The sequence below is a fragment of the Dryas octopetala genome, chromosome 1 (genome assembly GCF_963921425.1).
Source record: "Dryas octopetala chromosome 1, drDryOcto1.1, whole genome shotgun sequence".
In the NCBI taxonomy this organism is placed as follows: domain Eukaryota; kingdom Viridiplantae; phylum Streptophyta; class Magnoliopsida; order Rosales; family Rosaceae; genus Dryas; species Dryas octopetala.
Window position 1 is genome coordinate 19,429,190 of NC_141366.1, and position 22,607 is coordinate 19,451,796.

The 22,607-nt window shown below is 34.0% G+C and overlaps 2 protein-coding genes across 2 annotated transcripts; one reads left to right on the forward strand and one right to left on the reverse strand.

Moving 5' to 3' along the window:
* Positions 1-6,061: 6,061 nt before the first annotated feature.
* Positions 6,062-9,311, reverse strand: RPL9 (ribosomal protein L9). The gene is made up of 6 exons (XM_086247476.1): positions 9,065-9,311; positions 8,606-8,733; positions 7,608-7,653; positions 6,997-7,094; positions 6,870-6,917; positions 6,062-6,429 (listed from the first exon to the last, which is right to left on the reverse strand). The coding sequence occupies exons 1-6, from the start codon at positions 9,209-9,211 to the stop codon at positions 6,309-6,311; spliced, it is 588 nt and encodes a 195-aa protein (XP_086103602.1). The 5' UTR covers positions 9,212-9,311; the 3' UTR covers positions 6,062-6,308.
* Positions 9,312-19,763: 10,452 nt separating this feature from the next.
* Positions 19,764-21,149, forward strand: LOC147298907 (C2H2 and C2HC zinc fingers superfamily protein). Its single transcript, XM_086228947.1, has one exon. It carries the CDS (start codon positions 19,872-19,874, stop codon positions 21,147-21,149), a length of 1,278 nt encoding a protein of 425 aa, XP_086085073.1. The 5' UTR covers positions 19,764-19,871.
* Positions 21,150-22,607: the final 1,458 nt, after the last annotated feature.

Consider the following 22,607-nt stretch of genomic DNA (forward strand, 5'->3'; position numbering starts at 1 on the left):
AAAAAATATTTAAAATTGGAAGTCATTTAGTCATTTGATTATAACAACAATTATTTATATGCTTTTATCAAAAACACTAATCGTCTATTTATTTGGTCTTAATTAAATGACTAAATGATTTCCGATTTAATTGATTTTTTGCAATGATGATCTTTGAAGTATGGCCTAAATAATTGACGGTTCGGATTATGAGATTAGTTATGTGGTGGTCCCAAAAACATGGTTAGTTTCGTATTAACTTACTAACCAGTTAGTTTTAGAACACTCCTCATATATATATATATATATTTTTTGAGTTGGGGGATAGGGGATCGAATTTGAGTATATTGTGGATAATTCTACGGCCCTTCCAACTGAGTTACCCAACAACTACGTGTGAGAATTGTATATTAGTGCACCAAGTTATTTTTGGAGTGCTAAAATCATCCACCTTAAAAAAAAAAAAAAAAAAAAAAAAAAAAAAAAAAAAAAAAAAAAAAACTTGTTATAAAATAAACAACGATCTCCTGCAATAGAAAATCAGTAACTTAGAGCATACTTATTTAAGAATCATTTTTATACAACAACGTTTTTTCTGGTAACATTTTTGTTACAAACACATAAAAGTTTCCTTTAAAATTAATTTAAACGCTCTCGCACTATAAAGTTATCCTATAGCGGTAAAAAGCATTTTTAACTATTTCCTCTCAGTATGGAAGATGATTGTGTTTTGGGCACTTCTAAGCAGTCTTAATCAGACCCCCCCACCCCCCAAAAAAAAAAAAAAAAAGATCTGTGTTGGGATATTCCTAATAATGCTGTGGAGGCCTTACAAGGGAGAGGCATGCAGTTCTACTCAGACGACCTATCAAATTTCTCTCACAATTTATTTATTAATTTATACAAGCAATAATTGTAAAATTTGTCTTACACGATTAATTAAAGTAACTATTTATATAGTTGTAACGTGCATTACACACATAACATGTATGCCATACGGTTGATAAACAACACCAGCACATGCCTTTGTCCAATCGTAGCTCTCATTGTGTTGAAACAAAAATTAATTAATCACTAACTTTTTCATTCCACGGGTTTGCACGTTCCATTATTGCCGAAAAATGTTTTAGTGAATTTTCGATTATGTATTCTTCTCTAAATGGAGGTATAAAATAGTATGTTTCAAGTAGGGCTGTAAATCAGCTCGATACAGCTCAAGTTCATATCAAATTCGGCTCGAACTTAGTTTGTTTAAGCTCGGCTCGTAAAAAAACAAGCCAATCTTGAGCTTTAGTATGTTCGGCTGGGAAAGCTCTTGAGCAGCTCGAATTTTCTAGTTTATATGTTTTATACCTCCTTTTTCATAACTTATATGAGGACTTACTATTTTTATTTCCTACTTTGTTTTTGTATTGTTTGGTATTAAGATTCTAATACCTTTTAACGATAATTTTTGCAAATGTTATAAGTTATGAATGTTTAGATAAAATTATTTGATATAGTTGTATTTCAGGGAAACCATATTCATCTACATGGTGTTTTAAAGAAGTCTTTGGTGCCTATCTAATTTAATTAAAAATATATATTAACTCTAAATTAAATTAACATATTATAATGCTTTCAAGAAGAAAATGATCGATAAAAATTAATATTTTTTGAAAATAGTAACTAATAAAATATCTTAGAAAAAATTATGTAAATAAGTTCGATACAACTCGAGTTCGTATCGGGTTCGAATTTTTTTAGCTCGTTCGAGCTCAGCTTATATAAGAAACAAGCCAAGCTCAAGCTCGAAAAATTTAAAACAAACCAAGCTTGAGCACAGTGGTATTCGGCTTGGCTCGGCTCATTTACACCCCTAGTTTCAAGATACATATAAGGTAATTAAGTATACAAAGTTAACTATCTTACCAACCATCACCCTATTAATTACAAATCAAATTAATCCCAAGAATTCCTCTATTACTAATTACAAAATCAATCCTATTAAACCTGTTAGTTGACTCACGCCAACACTCCCCCTCAAGTTGGTGCGTAGATATCACACATGTCCAACTTGATAAATGAGTTATCAACACCCTGCTAACCACTGTCTTGGTGAGTACATCTGCTAGTTAATCTTCGGACTTCACAAATGGAAACTTAATGATCTCAACTTCAAGTTTTCTCTTTGATAAAATGTCTATCAATCTCAATATGCTTAGTCCGATCATGTTGAACAGGATTATGAGCAATACTAATTGCTGACTTGTTGTCACAATATCAATTCATGCCCTTTTTCTTTTCTTTTTTTGAACCCCAAGTCAGTCAACAATTTCCTCAACCAAAGTAGCTCATAAACACCATGGGTCATGCCTCTATATTCAGCTTCAGCACTAGATCTTGCTACAATTTTATGTTTCTTACTTCTCCAAGTAACAAGATTCCCACCAACATAAGTGAAATACCCTAAAGTAGATCGTCTATTATCAGCTGAACCTGCCCAATCTGCATCTGTATAGCCCTCAGCATCAAGATGACCATGTTTAGCAAAGCAAAATGCTTGGGTCCTCAAACCTTGTCCTCATGGCCAATTAAATGAGCTTCATCATGAGAGAGAGAAAAGAGAGTTGGGATGGTGGACCCTATCATGGACTTATTTGATTGGCTATGAGGACAAGGTTGGTCCTCAAACATGAGGACCTAAGCATTGCTCTTTAGCAAATAGTAACCCCTTACCATGAGCATATTTCAGATTTCTCAGAATTCGCTCCACCTTATCCATATGTGGCTTGAGTGGAGCATACATAAACTGACTTACAATGCTCACAACATAGGCAATATCATGGCGTGTATGGGACAAATAAATCAATCTCCCCACAAGTCTTTGATATCTTCCCTTATCAGCAGGAGAAGCATTAGAATACTCAAACAATTTATGATTTTGCTCAATAGGAGTATCAACATGTTTACAAGCTAGCATACATGTTTCAGTCAACAAATCAAGCACATACTTCCTTGGAGATAAGAAGATTCCATGATTGGATCGAGCCACCTCAATTTCCAAATAGTATTTTAGGTCTCCGAGTTGTTTCATCTCAAATTCAATGGCCAAATATTTTTACAATCTAAACATTTCCTCATGATCATCACATGTTTACACCATATCATCCACATAGATAATAAGGGCAGTAAGTTTATCCTGCTTGCGCTTTAAGAACAAGGTATGCTCAAAATTATTTTGCTTGTATCCAAAGTTCTTCATAGACCTAAAAAACCTTCCAAACTAAGCTCTCGGGGACTGTTTTAAACCATACAAGGCTTTCTTCAACTTGCAAACCATTCCAGACTTTTCTAAATCTAGCATACCAGGAGGAGGATCCATAAATACCTTTTCCTCAAGTTTACCATGTAGAAACACATTCTTCACATCAAATTGTAACAGAGGCCAATCAAGATTAGCTGCTAGAAATAGGAGAACACGTACTGTATTAAGTTTAGTAACAAGAGCAAATGTATCCTGATAATCCACCCCATATGATTGAGTATATCCCTTAGTTACCAGTCGAGCTTTGAATCTCTTGATTAAACCATCAGCTTTATGCTTAATTGCAAACACTCATCTACATCTCACTGTCTTCTTCTCTTTTGGTATAGGAACAAGCTCCCAAGTGGAATTCTTATGTAAAGCATCCATCTCTTATGTCATAGCTCGGGTCCATCTAGAATCTGTTAGAGCATCCTGCAATTTATTTGGAATAGATACGAAGGATAATTGATGCACAAAAGAACCATATGACTTAGACAACCTATGAGAGGATACATGGTTATTAATGGAATATTTACCTTAGCTCTAAGATCAGGCTCATACTGGGCAGGTGGTTGACCACGGGTAGAATGAGGTGGAAGTTCATATCTAGGTGATTCTGGCTCAGGAGTAAATAGGCTAACTAGTTCAACATGCAAATCAAGAGTAGGATCAGACTCAAGAATATGATCAGATAATACCTCATGTGAAACATCTGAAGAAGATTGGACCAGTGGTTCACTTGAAGGGATTGTACTATCATGGACCTCATCAGTAAGAGAATTACCAGAAGCAGAAGAAGTCTCGGAGGCCTTAGAGCCGGTGTGTGGACCACCAAAACCACAAAGAAATCCATATCATCCCTATTCTTCACTTCATCGGTACTCTCCTCCTGAAGTGGAGAATCTGTTACACCCCGAGAATAGAATAACGCATGCTCATGAAATGTGATGTCCATGGAAACATAAAATTTCTGAGAAGCATGATGATAACACTTGTATCCCTTCTGTGATGAACCATAACCAACAAAAACACACTCAAGAGCCCGAGGGTCAAGCTTAGTACGTTGATGTGAATATAAGTGTACATACACCACACAACCAAAGACTCGAGGCTCCAACTAAAGAACATATGGTAAGGCACAATGATCTGCAAGAACATCCAAAGGGCATTTGAAATCCAACACACTGGATGACACCCTGTTAAGCAAATAGACTGCAGAACTTAAGGCATCACCCCATAAATGAGTAGGCACATGACCACCAAGTAAAAGAGATCGCGCAACCTCCAGTAGATGACGGTTCTTATGCTCAGCAACCCCGTTTTGTTAGGGAGAATGAGAGCAAGACGTCTGATGAAGCACACCATGTAAATGAAGAAACTCAGTCAATTTCCTATTAATATACTCGCCTCCATTATCAGAACGAAGGATCTTGATCCGTAGGTCAAACTGAGTACATACCATATGATAAAACAGCTTAAATACAGTGCACACATCACTCTTATGATGCAAAAAATAAATCCAAGTCATCTGGGTACAATCATCAACAAATGTAACGTACCAACGCATTTCATTGTTCGTAGGTTATGGAGCAGGACCCTAAACATCAGAATGAATCAAGGCAAAAGGAGTACTTGTTCTAGAAGTGGTGGGAGAGAAGGTAGCACAATGACTCTTAGCCAACACACATGTATCACACTGAAAATCAGAAAGATTATAACCAACAAAAAGTGAAGGAAATAACTGACATAGATAACCAAATGAAGGGTGCCCCAAACGGCGATGCCATAACCATATTTGTTTCTAGTTTGCAAAGACTTGTCACTAACATGATGAGCATAGCTGCCACTCGACGTTTGATAACCTATTGTCTAGATAGTACAAATCCCCTCGTCTGGTACCACTGCCAATTTTGTCCCTGGTATAGAAGTCTTGAAACTTGATAGACACAATAAGTGGGGAAAAAAGAAGCAACACAATTAAGAGATCTGGTTAACTGACTAACAGACAAAAGGTTATAATTAAGAGATGGAACTAACAAGGCATTGGACAAAGACAAAGACAAAGAAAAAGAAAGAGCAACTCTACCAATTCCACCATCTGGAGATGAGACACCATTAGCATTTTGACACTTTTATAATCCTTATTATTCAGGTATGCCAAAAAAACCCTTATCTTCAATTTGCATACTTTCTCTATCTCATATTTTTTTTAAATAAAATTCAGTTTTATCCTTAATCATCTTAATTAAAACTTTTAAAACCATCACTGTGAGTCTGTGACCATGGTGCAGCCAAAATTTGACTCTTCTAGTCGAAAGGTGTTAGACTCCAATGATTTGAGAGGCATCGAAATCCGACACCTCTACAACCATCTAATGCCTCTAGAGGATCAGAGGTGCCAAGATTTGACACCTCTCTTGCTACCAGCAGGAGGAGAGGGGGAGGAAGACAATGAATTCATTTGAATTTTTGTTCGAGTTATTTTTTCATAAGGGTGATATGGGAACACGACAAAATTCAGGGGAAAAAAAGGGTATATTTAGAAATTTTTGGGATCTAAATAGAACTACCTATCCATATATCTTCTCTAAACTCCATTTTAACCTCATGAATGACAGGACAGCAGTAGCCACTTCAACTGGTTTTTTTTTTAAAGCCCAACAAACCCCAAAACTCCCAGCACCAAAATGCTCTTAAAAGAGAAGAATCATCACTGATAATAAACAAATGTTATTTCCCATGAAAAAAAAAAAAAAAAAAAAAAAAAGTTCAAATAAAAGATGGCAAAAGAAATGACCAGATATGGGTTCTCAAAAGCCACTGCCTACTTGTAGGTAATGAAGAATAAACATACATTCAGCACAACCAATTACACCAGATTTATAAATCTCTACTTGCATTAGGTTACAACCACCCTCCAATTGGTGCCTGTGTGAACATATGATGATGATGATGATAGTACTTCCTGCAAAAACACATCAGAAATTTAACTTGTCCATTCAAGTGGGCCTCCAAAGATGACTCCAGAAAGTGATTATCCTCAGTTAGCAGAAACAATCACCCGCACTCTAGCAGTGACTTCTGGGTGAAGCTTCAATTCTGCAATATATTCTCCAATCTCCCGAATCTCTGGAAGCGAAACAATTCGCTTGTCCACGTCCCTACAGAAGAATGAAAGAGCAGAGAATTGAAAAATTAGATAAGCACGGACATGAGAGATTTTGAAAAGTAATCCATAGGACATATATTCACCTCTGCATTCCAAAGTAATTGTTTTAGATATAGATACATAAATACATATACATTAGAAATTATTACAAGCTTTTAAACTGCACAACACATGAGCAAAACAATAAGAAAGCTGTAAGCACAAAGTTTCAACTGTTTGGAAAAGTTGTTTCCAGGAATGTGTTTGGAAAAGTTGTTAACACTACATAAAGTAAAATTTTGCTGCAACAGTTTTTAATTGTAAAACTATTGATACTTGTTTTTAAAAACTATAAGGTATATACCCTGCACTCTAGTGATAATTTCAGAATAAGTAAAAAAGCTCATATGAAAATTGTGATTGATATAATCTTTACTAATAAAAGAAACTTACCTATTAAGTTGTGACTTGATTATGTCAACAAGATCTTGTGCGGTGACACTGCACAAAAAAGTCTGTGTTAAATAACTTCCGCAAACAGTGGATTAAAGTGCTTAATGTCACACTGAATACAACTTGCCTTCCGAAAATTAGCTTTCCTTTTCCACCTTTGCGCTTCACCTTGAAACCTCCAACAGTTTCAAAAATTAAAGCAAGTTGCTGTGCCTCTTCTTTTACCTGCACCAAGATGACATTATCTAACAAGACAATTTAAAAATACAAATTCAGACAATATAGATTCCACTGCCAAGAGAAGAAAGAAACGAATTTGAAGAGTTACTGGGCATTCAACACCCCACGAAAATGCAATCATGAGCATATGGTTGCCCGAATGATTCCACTTAAACATAGGCAGTACCAAAAAGAAAGAAACAGGAGTGCTCTTGGTACACCCCAGTAGCGACAAGCTTTGCTGTCTTTGACATGACAATGAATGAAAGAGAGAGATGGGCAGAAGTAACATTCTTTTATAATCTAAAGCATTCAGGATAATCTTATGACAATACAAGCATGTTCAAAGTCGCATAGCCATAGATGAATGATATGAGTAAAGGGGTTACAATGATGTATATACACATGACAAAGAGTACATCTAATATCATATTTATGATTTAAGTTACAATTTTAAGTACATATATGAGGGGTATGGGCACAAGGCAGAAAGAGAAAATACAAGTGGTATTTAAATACCCGTTTTTTCTCAGCATCAATCCTTTCCTCTTCGATCTTCATTTCCCTGGAAAGAACATAAAAAGTATGAAATTTTAATATGTTCTTAAGATAGAGCATATAATAATTTTACCCAAAGCTAAAGCACGAATGTCCTTGGGCATTGTGATTCATCTCCTACCAAAACAAAAGCTCACACCATGCTACACAATGTAGTCTTAAACACAATTCTTGTATGATATGTCACTTCATCAATCTTTAATGAGAAATATTTTTTCTTTTTGGTGAATAATAACATACATTACAACAAAGGTCACATATTTGCTAACTGGATAGAAACCATATAGTTATAACTTATAAATTAAAGCAGGTTAATGACTTGTGCCTCAACAAAATACATCAAGAGAAGAGCCATATTCACACAAGAAATGCTCAACCCTCCTTATGTTCATCTCCACTATTATATTTTATTTTCAAAATGGAAGAAATTGTTGCACCCTAAGGATTGAGGTGTGTCCAATACATTTCCAGGGGCAAGTAAAAACTATCAAATAGATGAATCACATGGATGCATTTAAGAAGTATCTATCATATCCCTTCAGATGTACAATTACACACACTATCAAGGATATTTACATTTGACAGCATTTAAGTAATGATGATCAAGTCTCACCCCAAACACCAACCCCTATATCAAGCAAGCATTTCATACATTATTCTCACAACTAGTATATTCTTCCTTGCTCCATCGTTGGCTGTAACTTAAGTGCATATGTTAGCCTTTATATTTGATAAAAAAATTAATTGATTCCATAATCATTCTGCATTAGTCCTATCTTAGTTTCCAACTAAATCCTTTTGCAATCAAATCAGTTTGACTCCATAAACACCATATCGCAGATTTACAAGTGGTATTTTATACTTCAGAATTAAAAATGTCAAAAAGGTAACGAGGAATAAAAACTAACAGAATAAAGAAATGGACTGATTTCAAATAAGATAGGTCAGTTATGCATTACTTGAGCAGCACAGGAGTGACAATCTGGGCCTTGCCCAGTGGTAGCAGATAATTCCTGTAATAACCAGCTTTCACACTAAGAAGTTGCCCTTTCTTTCCCAGGTCAGTTATATCCTCCTTCAGAATTATCTGATTCAACCCCAACATCACCATCATTATCAAAAACAACAAATAACAACAACAAACCCATCATAATGCTACACTTTTACTCATTATTTTGCTGAGCATGAGTAAGAAAAAAATATATATATAAAAAACAAACAAAAAATTTTAAACAAAAAGCAAACTCAACTATGTCTAGCAAACCATGTGGCTCAAATTGAGGTGGGTTCTTCGTTTATGAATTCAAAGAGCAGAGACCACACAAATTTTGTACCTTTTTCAATTTTCTTGGTCACCAGGGAAAAGGGTAACCATAAAAACACCAAGTAATAAACGAGAACCATTTTCTCATAATTACCGTTCGGGCTTTCTTGGCTTTCTTTTGGGAGATAACCACCAAGGCTGTTCTTCTATCTGACAATTTGGTGCCTTCGTTTATGTTGCCAGCGAAGCTTTGAAACAACGAGGAAGAACTCCATGATAGAGTCGATGCTGTGGATGCCATTGCCACACTTTCACTCTCACACACACTCACACTCTCTCTCTCTCTCACACACACACACACTGGCTTTATGGAATTTACGGTCTTATCTCTTGGGCATGCCTTTGCTTATGTTACAGAGACGAGCACAATTTGTGTTTTATAATTTTGGCCTTTCTGCCAAAATGGAAACTACAAATGTTACCCACATAATTTTTTGAATTCCAACAGTTCCCCTTTTTCTTTTTTTCTGTTATCATTTACTTTTTTATTTGGATCTTTTTTAATTTTGGTACCTAAATTTTGGGTCTTGTCCCAACTAGGTACCTAAACTATTATTTGTCATAATTTCATGCCTAAATTTTTATTTTGTCTCAATCTAGTATATAAAATGTGTTTTTTTAACTAATACATCAAAATTAGGGGCATTTAAGTCAATAAAGGATCGTGAATAGACCAAATTAACCCTAAATATAAGACATGCGTAACACATATGACCAAATTTTGTTATTCTTTTTTCACAAAAGTCATATTATATACCAATTTGGAAAAAAAATAAAAGTTTAAGTATAAAATTATGACAAATAATAATTTAGATACTTAGTTGGGATAAGGCTCAAAGTTCAGGTACCAAAATTGAAAAAAACCATTTTTATTTTTTAGTTGTGTTTCGAGGGAATCAAACATTTAACCTATAAAAATCATAACCTATTACTCACCCTCCCTCCACTTTCTTTCTTATTTTCTCTTTATTTTATGAAAAGAATTGTGCTAAAAACATAAAGCCTGAGTTTGAACCCCTACAAAGCCATAGATACTCGAATTTACGATTTGCTTTATATGTAGGTGTATGGGTAATTGAGCATATCTCATATACCTTAAGGCTTTATATTCGATAAATGAGTGGGTCATAGAAGTTTCAATAAGAAGTAAGAACAATGGACTTATTCTTATTTAAAAAAAAAATTATAGTGATTTATCAATTATTGGGCGTATCCAAATTTTACAAATAACTATGTATATCCAAAATTTACCTTTAGACATTAAACTCGATGAAGAAGTAGGTCATGAAAAAAATTTTTGTGATCTCAAAATATGATTTATCTATTTTTCAACAAGTAAAACAAAACTATATATACAACCAGAATAGCAATACCAATAAACATTCACAATCAGCTAGATATTAGTTTAGTGATTTTTTTACTACAATGTTCGAAAGGTTCCAAGATCGAATTACATTCCTCCGTCATATCGTACAAATAAAAGGAAATTCCTATCAAAAAACAACTAAAACTCATGCACTTGTCCAACAAAAGGTCCAAACTCCAAAGCCAAGTAAAACATATTCAAAGCCGAAGCCACCCCAAAATAACCCATTGCGCCATAGCCCATAAAACGAAAGAGAGCCCAACTTAAGAGAATTCCCAATTATCCTACAAAGCGTCCAGCCAATTCCACTACTCATTTGCTATTCTAAAAATAACCAAAATGCGAACATCCTAATTTTCAGGTCCAACTACTAATTTGCTCCTTTTAAGACTCATATAATGCTTGAGAGGCAAAAAATTATAAGAAACCCATAAAGTCCCAAAAGAACCCAATAGTCAAAAGATTTGTTAGTCAACCCCTCTTTCAAGCTACCGGGATATAAAATAATCAATCTTTATTTTTTTCTTTTTATTAAGGGGAGATTCAAACTTAGAATATCTTCCAACAAATAAAAATAATAATTAATAAATTACTTGTTAGTCCAAAAATTATAAGATAGTTAAGGGAAAAACCAGTCAATATGAATATTAACTAGAAGGACAATAGCTATTAGTTTACAACAAAAAAAAAAGGCTTTTTTACCAAAATAGCAACTGAACTACAAGGGGTGTGCTCAAATACCACCCAAACTTTTTTTCTTGCCAATTTACCACCTGAAATTATTAATATGTGCTAATTTGCCACCTAACATCCATTTTTCTGTTAAATCATCAAAAAATTTTCCATACTTCCCATTTTGCCCTTGAATACAATAAAAAAATATTATTATTTTAAAAACTTTTTTTAAAATATAATTAGAAAAAAAATTAAAAACTAAAAAAATAGAAAATGAAAATACCCTTTTTTTTAGGGGGTTTAATTAGATTTTTTTTTTAATATTTAAAATGCTTTTTTTATATAAATGACGAAAATACCCTTGAAATAAACAGAAAATTTAACTAAAATAATGGTAAGTGGTAAATTGGCCAATATGTGAAAGTTCAGGTGGTAAATTGGCAAGAAAAAAAGTTTATGTGGTATTTGAGCACACCCTTTATAGTTCAGGTGGTATTTGAGTAAAAAAGCCAAAAAAAAAAAAAAAACATTTCTATACCTCTAGTTTCATGTGACTGCCTCATCTCTGTTTCACATCGCTCTCTCTGTCTCTCACTCTCTCACTCTCTCATCGCTCTCTCCTCTCTTTGTTTGATCCTCCTCAGAAGCACAAGCTCAGATCTGATGCGTCGCTGATGTAATGGAGTCTGATCCTCCTCCATCGATATCGCGCAAGTTCAGATCTGATATGTCACCGATGCAGCTGAGTCCGATCTTCTTGCTGATGAAAGTGAAACCAAGTAAAGAATTTGTTGAAGCTTCTCTCTGATTTTCAAGATATGTATTCTTTGTTTAGAGTTTCTTCAAGAAGTGTGTGAAATTAATTGATTTTGATGAGGGGTCGGTGCAGGCTGGGATTTTGTTTTAGGAACTGCTGAAAGACATTGGTTGTTGTACTTGCAGTAGTTGTTTTCATGTGCATGCATTTTGTTTCTGTACATTGTTTTGAAGAATTTTCGAGGATACTTGTCACAATTAGAGTAGAAGATTAAGACTTTGTTAGTTTAAATTAACTTATTACTTCAAGACTGCTATTTAGAATCAAAACTGGAGTATATACCAAAAAGGAGCTTAATCTATGCTATTTATCCTCCTAGGACAGTTTGAGGATCTAAATCCCCTGGTATCACCAAAAATCAATGTGGGCAGGAGTAGAAGCTTTAGGTGAAACTTCTTTTGTGTTATCAATTTATCATTGGTCAGAAAAATACCACCCAATTGTGTACTGTATAAAGAAATCAATTATTGGTTGTTATATTATTTTAGAAATTTAGAACAAATTAATACTGGCAAGAATTGCAAGCTAGACCTTGTATCATGTTGTTTATAGGTTTTTTTTTTTTAAAAAAATTTTGGAGATCAGATACATCATCATTTGTTTGAACCATTTTGCATGCAGATGCTGATGCATCACCTTCCTTGCTTGCAGATGTAGGATGCATATATATGATGTTTTTTAATATCGTTTGAGTTTTTTTTTTTTTTTTTTTTTTAATTCTTGTGGTATACAGATGCATATGATCCTCCGTGATGTTGTTTGAAGCATTTAAAAAGGAAAAATAAATAAACTATGCAATGAATAGTGCATGTGATGAACAGTGATGGATAAACAGTAGCGGGCTTTTTAAAATTTGGTCTGAAACTTAAGTCTTGGCTAGCTGGGTTTGAACTGCAATTTAAAACACCCTAAAAAAAAATACTATTAAATAAATAACTAGTTAATGCACAAAAAATAATTAATTAATACACATAAAATAATCTAAATACTTTATCAATCTATATGTAAAAAGCCAAAAAACTTTGTAGTTTAACATTCAAAAACTCAAAATTTGCCCTTGGATAATTAAAATTCATAAAGAAAACAGTTAATTAATCATGGACAAAATAGTAAAAACGTAATATGTTAAATAAAAAAATTTGAAATGGTATATAAAAATAAAACAAAGGCCCGACTTAGTAAGTAGCTAATGGGAAAGGTGAGAGCAGTTTCTCCCTTGTTTTTTTAATTTGTTATATTTTGTTAGAAAGCCAATTGGCGCGTGGGTGAGCACCTATCAAAGGACTAGTTTCAAGAGATACCAATTATTTTTTATTATCAATTAATGTGATATGCAATGTAATATTTTTTTTAATTGTTATAAATAAATAAGGTTTATAGTAGGCTAAAATTATATAAGTAAATCAAATATCATCATATTAAATAGTAGTGCATCTAGTAATAATCGCATTTTTACCCCCTTAAAAAGGTTAGAAATGACTCACATTCTAATACTTTGTCACCAGATGACTCAAATCCTCGGTGTTTAATGAACAAAGATGACAATTACCTTAAGGTTCTAGACTTGTAGTACTGTGGTTTAAATTTTACAATCTTCCCTTTTAGTCACAGCTTACGTTCTGGACCAACTCTAATGGGCCCTACTAATGAATCAGCCCATCATTAACAATCCAACAGGACTGCCCATCACCTTCAAGACAATTTAATTAATTAATAAGCCTAATGCCTATTAAGGAATAAAATTTTGGGTTTCGACGAAATTTCGATAGAAGTTTCGACGAAATTTCGATGGAAGTTTCGACGAAATTTCGACGGAAATTTCAAAGATTTTTAAATTTCGACAAAAATTAGACGGAAACGATGGAAATTGCTATCAAAATACGAAAATTTTGAATAAAACTTTACCATATATTTATTTAACATATTATCTACTATATTGATAAAAAATATTGAAGAAACCAAATTATATAATAAGTTTCATGTGATATAAGATGAATATAATGCGCGCTGAAGGCAAATATTATTAAATAAAATTAGTATATTATTTATACTCTATAATCTATACACTAAATCCTAATATTAAACCCTATATACCATAATACTCTTTATACTCTATAATCTATAAACTAAACTTTATAGATTTTATAATTTATACTCTATATTGTTTAGAATATGGTATAGGATATTAGAATTTAGGCCTTTTAGGATATTTTTAATTATTCTTTTATATAAAAATATATTGGGTTTAAAAACAATTAAACGAAACCCTAAAACGGCTAAACGAAATCCCAAACATTTTTTTTCTTTCCAATTACCCAAAAGCCCCAAACCCCAATCAATCCTAAATTTTTTTTTTCTCTTTTTTCTTTCCTTTTCTTTTCTTTTCATTTTTTTCTTCTTTTTCTTTTCTTTTCTTTTCTTCTTTCTTTTTTTCCTTTCTTGTCTTCTTTCTTGCTTTCCTTTCTTTTCCCATCTCCCCGTGAGTCTCCAGTCTCCACTTCACTTTTTTCCTTTCTTTCCTTTCTTTTCTTCTTTCTTTCCTTCCTTTTCCCTTTTCCTTCCTTTTCTCCGCAAGTCTCCACTTCTCCAATGGTCATCGTCCCTCTCAATCTCTCATTACTTCAGTGATGATTCAGTCACCATCTCTTTCTCTCTCCCTCAGGCAGTAACTCATCCCCCTTTCTGATCTCTTCTCTCTCCTCCCTCTCCCTCCTCGATCTCCCATTCTTCTCTCCGCGCGCCGATCTTTTTTCCCCTGGCCGATCTCTTCCTCCTCTCTTCTCTCTCCCCGGCGACAACAGGCAACGAGGCCGGCTCTCCTTTTCCTCACATCTCTCCCTCTGGTCGTTGCCTCCCTGGTTCCAGTCGAAAATTTCGCCGAAATTTTTTGAAATATATTTAATATAGTGTTAAAATTTCCATACCCCTAAAAATCAAAATTTTCGGCGAAATTTCATAATTTAACACCTTGATGCCTATTCAAAGTAATATTTAATTGAAGCCTAAGAAACCGTATCTATTTAATCTAAGAGCATCACCGATGGATGAGGCAAATGTATAGGCTAAAAGTGTCATTTACTAACTCATGTGGCACTTTGACATGAAAATTTGCTATCTCAAAAATTTGTCATTTCAATGAATGAGGCAAATAGTTAGAGAGAATATTATTTTATTGATTTAGTAAAAACTACTTTATTTGAATTGATGAAATAATGAAGTTGTTAGCTTTTTTGTATTAGTTGAATAGTAAATAGGCCCCAATTTGCTTTAATTTGACATTGGGTCAAATATACCTTGTTTTTCTCTTGGGTCAAATTTAACATTTGGTTTGCCCCATCCATTGGAGCCCCAAAATCTGACATGGCACCACAAATAAAGTTTGCCCTATATATCATTTGTCTCATTCATTGGTGATGCTCACATCGCCAAGTCCTCTCAAAAAGAAAATATCTAAGCGCCAAGTTATTGTCAATAATCAATATGCATGCTTTTATCTAAGGGCATGAGACCAAGTAACCCACAAAACTCCTTATATTTGTAAAGATATGGAAAAAAGCGAGAGCAGTTTTGCTCACCCCCTTTAACTAAGGTGTATGCTCACCTCCCATCTAAAATACTGCCAAGTGTTAAAAAACTAACATGAGTTAACCCATAAATATTTTATTTTTCTTTTTTTCTTTTTTTCCCCCAAAAACCCGGTTCTCCCTTTGTTTTTTTTTTTTCTTCTCCTCCTTTCTCTCCATCACCCACTAGATACTGGGAAAAACTCTTGATCCGCACAAGTGGCAACAGATTGTATGCGACAACACACAACAAAGATTAAAGCAACAATTGCCATTGATCTTCTGCACCCACCCTCCTCCCACCATACATGCATGTTCTTTTTCGAACACCTGCAACCATGAGTTAACCCAGAACATCTAGAAGCCCACCATTTTTCTTTATCAATTAAATTTTTGGGGTGGGTTGTCTGCACATATTCATGGGTATTTGATGTTTGATTTGGATGGCATCAATAACAACACCTTGCTGTCATTTATTCTTTCTTTTAAATATAGACCTTATAAAAAATGGACCAGCTGACATAATATAAGGGACAAGTGCAAAGAAAACCAAAGCAAAAGGGTTGAAAAGAAAATGCCATGGGCTTCTAAATGTCTGGATGTGTGCAGCTTTCGCGCTAGGGAGAGAAAGCAGAGGAGAGAAAGAGGCTGCAGAAGGGAGAGGGAGAGGGTAGTTGACTAGTTGTAGGTGGTCGGCGCCGGTGAGCTGGGCTGGGGATGGAGATGCCGAGAGAGAGAAGCACGGGAGATAGAGAGAAAGGAGAAGAAAAAAAAAAAAAAAAAAAAAAGGAGAAAGGGGGGAACCGGGTTTTGGGGAAAAAAAAATAAACAAGAAATAATGAAATGGTTAGCTTTTTAACTCATGGTTAGTTTTTTAAACACATGTCAGTATTTTAAATAGGAGGTGAGCATACACCTTAGTTAAAGGGGGTGAGCAAAACTGCTCTCGAAAAAAGCGACTTTTGTTAATGTGTTTTATCCTTAAAGTAAATTTGGTATATGTGGTTTCAAAACTTTGCATTTAATAATTATTTTTTATGCTGTTTGTAATTTTAGGACAATTTTAACAAAACTCAAATTTGCAATTTGAGACTAATTTATCCATTTCTTTTAATTAAGAAAAATTTTGTTGGTGAATTGAAAGACCATTTTATGAGTTTTCTAAAACTAATTTCAATTTTCATTTTCATTTTCATATTTGTCTTCTACAGAGATTGAGGCTCACAAATTTATAGGTTTTGAACTTTAAGTTGGGAATTTCTTTAAATTTTTGTTTGAAAATTAAATTCAATGTTACATACATAATTTTCGGTCATTTTTAAGTATAATTAGCGAGTTTAAATAAGTTATAAGATTGCAAAATTTTCATGTTAGATGTAAAATGTCCCAAGATTGCAAACAAAATAAAACACAGGAACCAAATGCGGAGTTTTAAAACCACATGAACCAAAATTGTTTTTTTCTAAAAATTTAAAATATTCCAGCATCAAAATTCTAGTTTGACAATCATAGATTCATAATTGTTGTTGTTGCTATACGATATTCATAAGCGTACGTTTACTTCCTCTTTTTGTTAATCATGAAGGAGGATATGCCCGTGGACATATAATCTAGGAAGATATATATATATAGAGAGCAGTTTTGCTCACCTCCTTTAACTCAGGTGTATGCTCACCTCCCATCTAAAATGTTGCCATGTGTTTAAAAAATTAACCATGAGTTAATCTATTGTATTTAATTATTTATGATATTATAATGATGAGAGAGAAAAATAATTTGACAACTCTTTTCTACTTTTATCCTTATCTTTTATTACTCAACTTTTTTCCACTTTTTTATTACCTATTAATTTTTATTTTCTCTTTTATTTAATTATTTCTAATAATTTTTGCTTTTTTTGTTTTTTTGCTCTTCTCCAGTACGCCTCTAGTATCTAAAAACCACATGCATTTAATAATTTTTGCTTTTTTTTTATTTGCTCTTTTCTAGTATGCCTCCAGTACCCAAAAAACCACATCCAATTTTTTTGGGTCTTCTCATGTATACACCTTTTATCTACTTTTTTAATTAATTAAAAAAAATATTCCAACAACACATTTTTTTTTTGCCTAAGAATTCTTCTTTCTTGTCTCATACATGACCTTTTCAGATCAAACAAATTCTTAGGTCAATCCAAAGTGTTGCAGCATTTGAAGAGAGAAGAATAGTTGCAATGACATAAATTTTTTTTTTTTTGAACTCATGTAACTTTTTTATTGGATTTTCTATATATGTAAATGAGTTGTTTTAGATTTTTGTTTGGCCAACATTTTAGATAAAACTTTGCAAATGAGTTTTTTGTTCGAATTGCAAATGTGTTGTTAAAATATTTTTATTTTTTAATTAATTAAAAAAATAGATAAATGTGTATACATGAGAAGACCCAAAAAAATGGATGTGATTTTTTGAATACTAGAGACGTACTGGAGAAGAGCAAAAAAACAAAAGAAGTAAAAATTATTAGAAATAATTAAATAAAAGAGAAAAGAGAAATTAACGGGTGATAAAAAAAAGTTGAGTAATAAAAGATAAGGATAAAATAAGAAAGGAGTTGTCAAATTATTTTTCTCTCTCATCATTATAACATCATAAATAATTAAATACAATAGTTAACTCATGGTTAGTTTTTCAAACACGTGGCAGTATTTTAGATAGGAGGTGAGCATACACCTGAGTTAGGAGGTGAGCAAAACTGCTCTCTATATATATATATATATATATATCAAAACCTAGAAAATTAATTTGTGTTGTCTCCCAAAACACATTATTATTTTTAATTAATATTAAAAAAATGAGAAATGCTGCCATCCACAAACCCAAAAAAATTGTTGTATAAATTAAACCATTTCTTTAATTTGTAGGGACCCAAAATGCAAAACCAAATGCATGTTTCATGTAGTATGGAGAAGCGACCAGCTAGAAGCATCTAACCATTTTTTGTGGAATACGATTTAATTTTAAGTTGTAAAACCGGCCCATATAATGCCTCTTGAACCATTTGAACATGAATTGACCATGAGATCTTGCTGGTGACTGCGCAATTTGTAACAACATGAAGTGTGCTATATATGTATGGGCAATAATGCGCCCTATTGTCTCAATGTCTTAAAATGGATTCATTCTATGGTAACAAAAATTTCTTAGAACAAATTAAGTTCCTTTTGTTGAAAGCAAGATTCTATGCATTGTAGTCCAGCCTAAATTATTATTATTTTAGTTTTCCCCTAGCTAGCCCGCAATCCAATTTATTCTTTACTTTAGACGATTCGATAAGTCGTTTAAGCCAACCTATTTTGACATTCTAGTTTTATTCATTATGTAGTTTCATTCATTACAAACATTCATCAATGGTTCATAATCACTCACATTTAAAAAGAACCTCATCAAAAAAGATAATTAAAACATAAAGAAATTGAAGTATAAAGGAGAACAAAATTTCAGTACAATTTATTAATTAAGGTGGCGCTACTCGCAAGACTCATCCATCCAATCCAAGAGTAGTTGATGTGTATATATTTAAGAGAATAACTTACATATCCCTATCACAGGGATATGTGATATCACAACCTCTCTATGATTAACTCACTCTCTTTCTCTCTCTGTCTGAGATGCCACCTATCTCTGTCACCGAGATACCACCTATCCCTATCACAGGAGTAGGTAAGTTCTTCTCTATATTTAAACATGGGCAGCAGCAGCAGCATGGGCTAAAATGCCATGTAGCTGCGTGCTTTTTGACGACTGCTAACGTACATGAATGTGGTTGCTTGCTCATATCTTTTGCATATCATCCATCACTCATTTGAAAATTTCAACTCACGCGCAAACATAGATATTTATATATCATGACATCAATTCTTGAGAGAAAACCAAAATACCTTCACAAAATTTATCTTTTATTGAACTTTTGGGCCATATAATACACTTGTCCAAACATGTAACAAATTTAATTCATGTATATAATATTGCATATATATAATATACTATTAGCTAGCCCTAGTAGGCAATTCATGTAAGTAAACGGATTGATTTAATTAATTTATACATACGTGTACATGCCAACTAGCTCTCTCTAGCAGAAGGGCTTGTCCCAACGCGAGGATAGTAAGATATGAGGGAGGTCATAAGTAGGGAGGTTCAATTCAGTTGAAGTTGATCGAGCTCCAAGTTGACTTCTCTCTCTCTCTCTCTCTCTCTCTCTCTCTCTCTCTCTCTCTCTACCTGAGCATCTTTGTGTATATTTTATGTTATTAAAGACCAATAGGATTTGTTAAGCATACCCTATTTAATCTATAAGCATAGTACCAGTTTTATAACTTTTACAAGGAAAGATCTGATATCAAATCAATCCGGGGAAAACACCATATCAATTCAGACCAGATAGCTAGGGAGGAAGCTAGATTGCAGGAGAAGCAAAAGATACCAAAGAGTAGTATGAAAAATGATTTCTGGGGCCAAATCTAATTGTTACCAAACTATGTCACACCAACACCAAGGTTTACAATTCTATAATTCTATGAGTGCAGATCATGTAAATTCCTCATCATTTTCCTTGGAACCAAACGCATCAACCTCATCATCAGCCCCCCCAGATCATCAGAGCCAGTCCACCTCTCTTCTCTACGGCCTCTCCATCCTCAAAGAAAAGATTCAAGAAGCCAAATCACTCGTCACCATCCTTATCGCCCCATCAGACCATCATCAAAGTCATCATTTTCAGCAGCAGCCTCGTCCAGAGTCAACCACCCTAGCAGCTATGGCAAGCATGAACAATGTCATCCAAGAAATTATCGTCACCGCCTCTTCGATGATGTTCACTTGCCAGCAGATGGCTATCGTCGATCACAAGCTTCCGCTGGCAGAACCCAATCGTTTATCATTGCAACAAGATGTCGAAAACATACCCCAAACAGAAAGAGGGCAGCAGCAGGAGGCATCAGAATTCTATTCAAGCACTACTGATCATCATCAAACACTTAATTGGTTCAGCGAAAACTACAACGATTGTACCACTACGAGTAAGAGTGCTACTACTATCCATCGTAGCTGCAGCAACAATAGAGTACAGAATTTGGAAGAGAATAAAGAGTTCCCTCTTAGCAATAATGGGTTACAAAGCATTTCGCTGCCAAATAATAACAACTACGACATTATTGAGTTGGATGCTGCAGATTTGTTGGCTAAGTACACCCACTACTGCCAAGTGTGTGGCAAAGGGTTCAAGCGAGATGCCAATTTGAGAATGCACATGAGGGCTCATGGGGACGAGTACAAGACCAGTGTTGCTCTAAGCAACCCCATGAAGCACAACATTGGCACTAGTGCAAGCCACAACTCAAAGTGTTCGACGAAATTACTGCCGAGGAAGTACTCGTGTCCCCAACAAGGGTGTAGGTGGAACCAAAAGCATGCCAAGTTCCAGCCTCTCAAGTCGATGATCTGTGTCAAGAATCACTACAAGCGGAGCCACTGCCCGAAGATGTACATGTGCAAGCGGTGCAGCCGGAAGCAGTTCTCGGTGCTGTCTGATCTGCGCACCCATGAGAAGCACTGTGGGGATCTCAGGTGGCAATGTTCATGTGGAACCACATTTTCGAGGAAGGATAAGCTTATGGGGCATGTTGCCTTGTTCGTCGGGCATACGCCGGTTATGATCAACTCTTTGATGAAGGCTGCCAAAGCTGAGAGCCAAGCATCCCACCAGATCATGCAAAGATGATTAATTAATGCTTGAGTTAATTTGTTTCTGTTTGATATATATGTATGTTCATTTTTATCAATAAGAACTTATTTATAACTGAATTTCTTGTTGTGTAAGTTAAGCATTAGATTTTACATTGTAATTAATTAAACGGACTGCTTACTGATCGATTGCCATTGGAGAGCTTAATTTCTCTCTGGACTGAGAGACTTGTGATTCCATTTTCAAGGAACTTCTCTGTATGGACTACTGTACTGCACTGAACAGACCTATGTATGTATAGTACTCTTATTTAATTAGTACTAATTAGTACGTTGCTGCTAGTGCTTGCAATAAATATATATGAGATGGATTATATTCTATCTAGCTTTACCATTTTGTTTGTACTATTAATCTTTCTGTATATTTTTGTATTATTAATTTTTCTTCATAATTCATAAAAAGAAGCAATATGTTAATACTTCATGAATATTTATGTTTGTATCATTCTCTGGCCTTTCTACCGACTATTCAATTCACAGATCGAGATTTTATGGTGGGGAAATTATATTTGGACCCAGTATCATTAATTGCTCTTTTGACCCCGGCCTTTTGCCCCCAAAACTTTCCATTATGCCCTATACAGTTATAGGACCATCAATTTATGCATGTTTTTTCTGCAATCTCCTTGCTAGCAAGGCAGTCGGATTCTTTAATTGAGTTATTGTGCTGTGGATTTGGTCCTAATCAAATGATCGATGTGCGATCGAGTAAGGAACTTCTTCTCAACTTGAGTTTTTCTTACTTTGTGATGAATTGAACAACTAAAAATATAAATTGAAGAAAGTAGATGTAACTATGTAAGAAGTGCTGAAAAAGTAAATGCGAGTTATAATTAAATTGTAAAGAATGTAAAGTATATAAAATTAAATGAGACTTTAAATAAAATGGAATTGAAAAATAAGAACATAAACTTAAGGAGATCGAAAGTTTGTAGATGCAAGAAGTTTAAATAATATTTTTAGTGGAATTTGAATTGAAGGACGAGAGCATAATGTAAATTGTATAAAAATTAGAGAATAATAACGAGAAAAGTAAACTAATATATAGAGAGCTTAGCAAGTTAAGCATAGCTTCAGAGCAAGTATACAAGTATTAGTAGCAAAACAAAAATGCGTTCCTCATCATTAATATATATGTTTGCTCGCAGTAATTGTGGCCTCTCGAGCGAATTGATGGCTGCATCTTTGATGCATGCACTTGCTAGTGCAGCTAAGAATTCTTAATTGGATAGTTGTAAATAGTCCCAGACATACTATGGAATAAGGAATTATCCCGGACCTACGCCGAGGTATTGACGATGATTCTCAAATATCGTAAAACAAAATGTGATACAATGAGACATAAATTAGAAGATGATGATTTATGAAAAATTTAGAGATGTAAGACTTGAAAATTATAAGAAGATAAACATAGATAGTGTACGTATGCATAGGT

Excerpts from the sequence above, each read along its gene's own strand:
- LOC147298907 (XM_086228947.1), top strand. The coding sequence starts at position 19,872 with ATGATTTCTGGGGCCAAATCTAATTGTTACCAAACTATGTCACACCAA.
- RPL9 (XM_086247476.1), bottom strand. The coding sequence starts at position 9,211 with ATGGCATCCACAGCATCGACTCTATCATGGAGTTCTTCCTCGTTGTTT. Across the intron at positions 7,095-7,607 it reads TTGATGCTGAGAAAAAACGG|GTAAAAGAAGAGGCACAGCA; the intron begins GTATTTAAATAC and ends ATCTTGGTGCAG. Across the intron at positions 6,918-6,996 it reads GGAAAGCTAATTTTCGGAAG|TGTCACCGCACAAGATCTTG; the intron begins GCAAGTTGTATT and ends TTTTTTGTGCAG.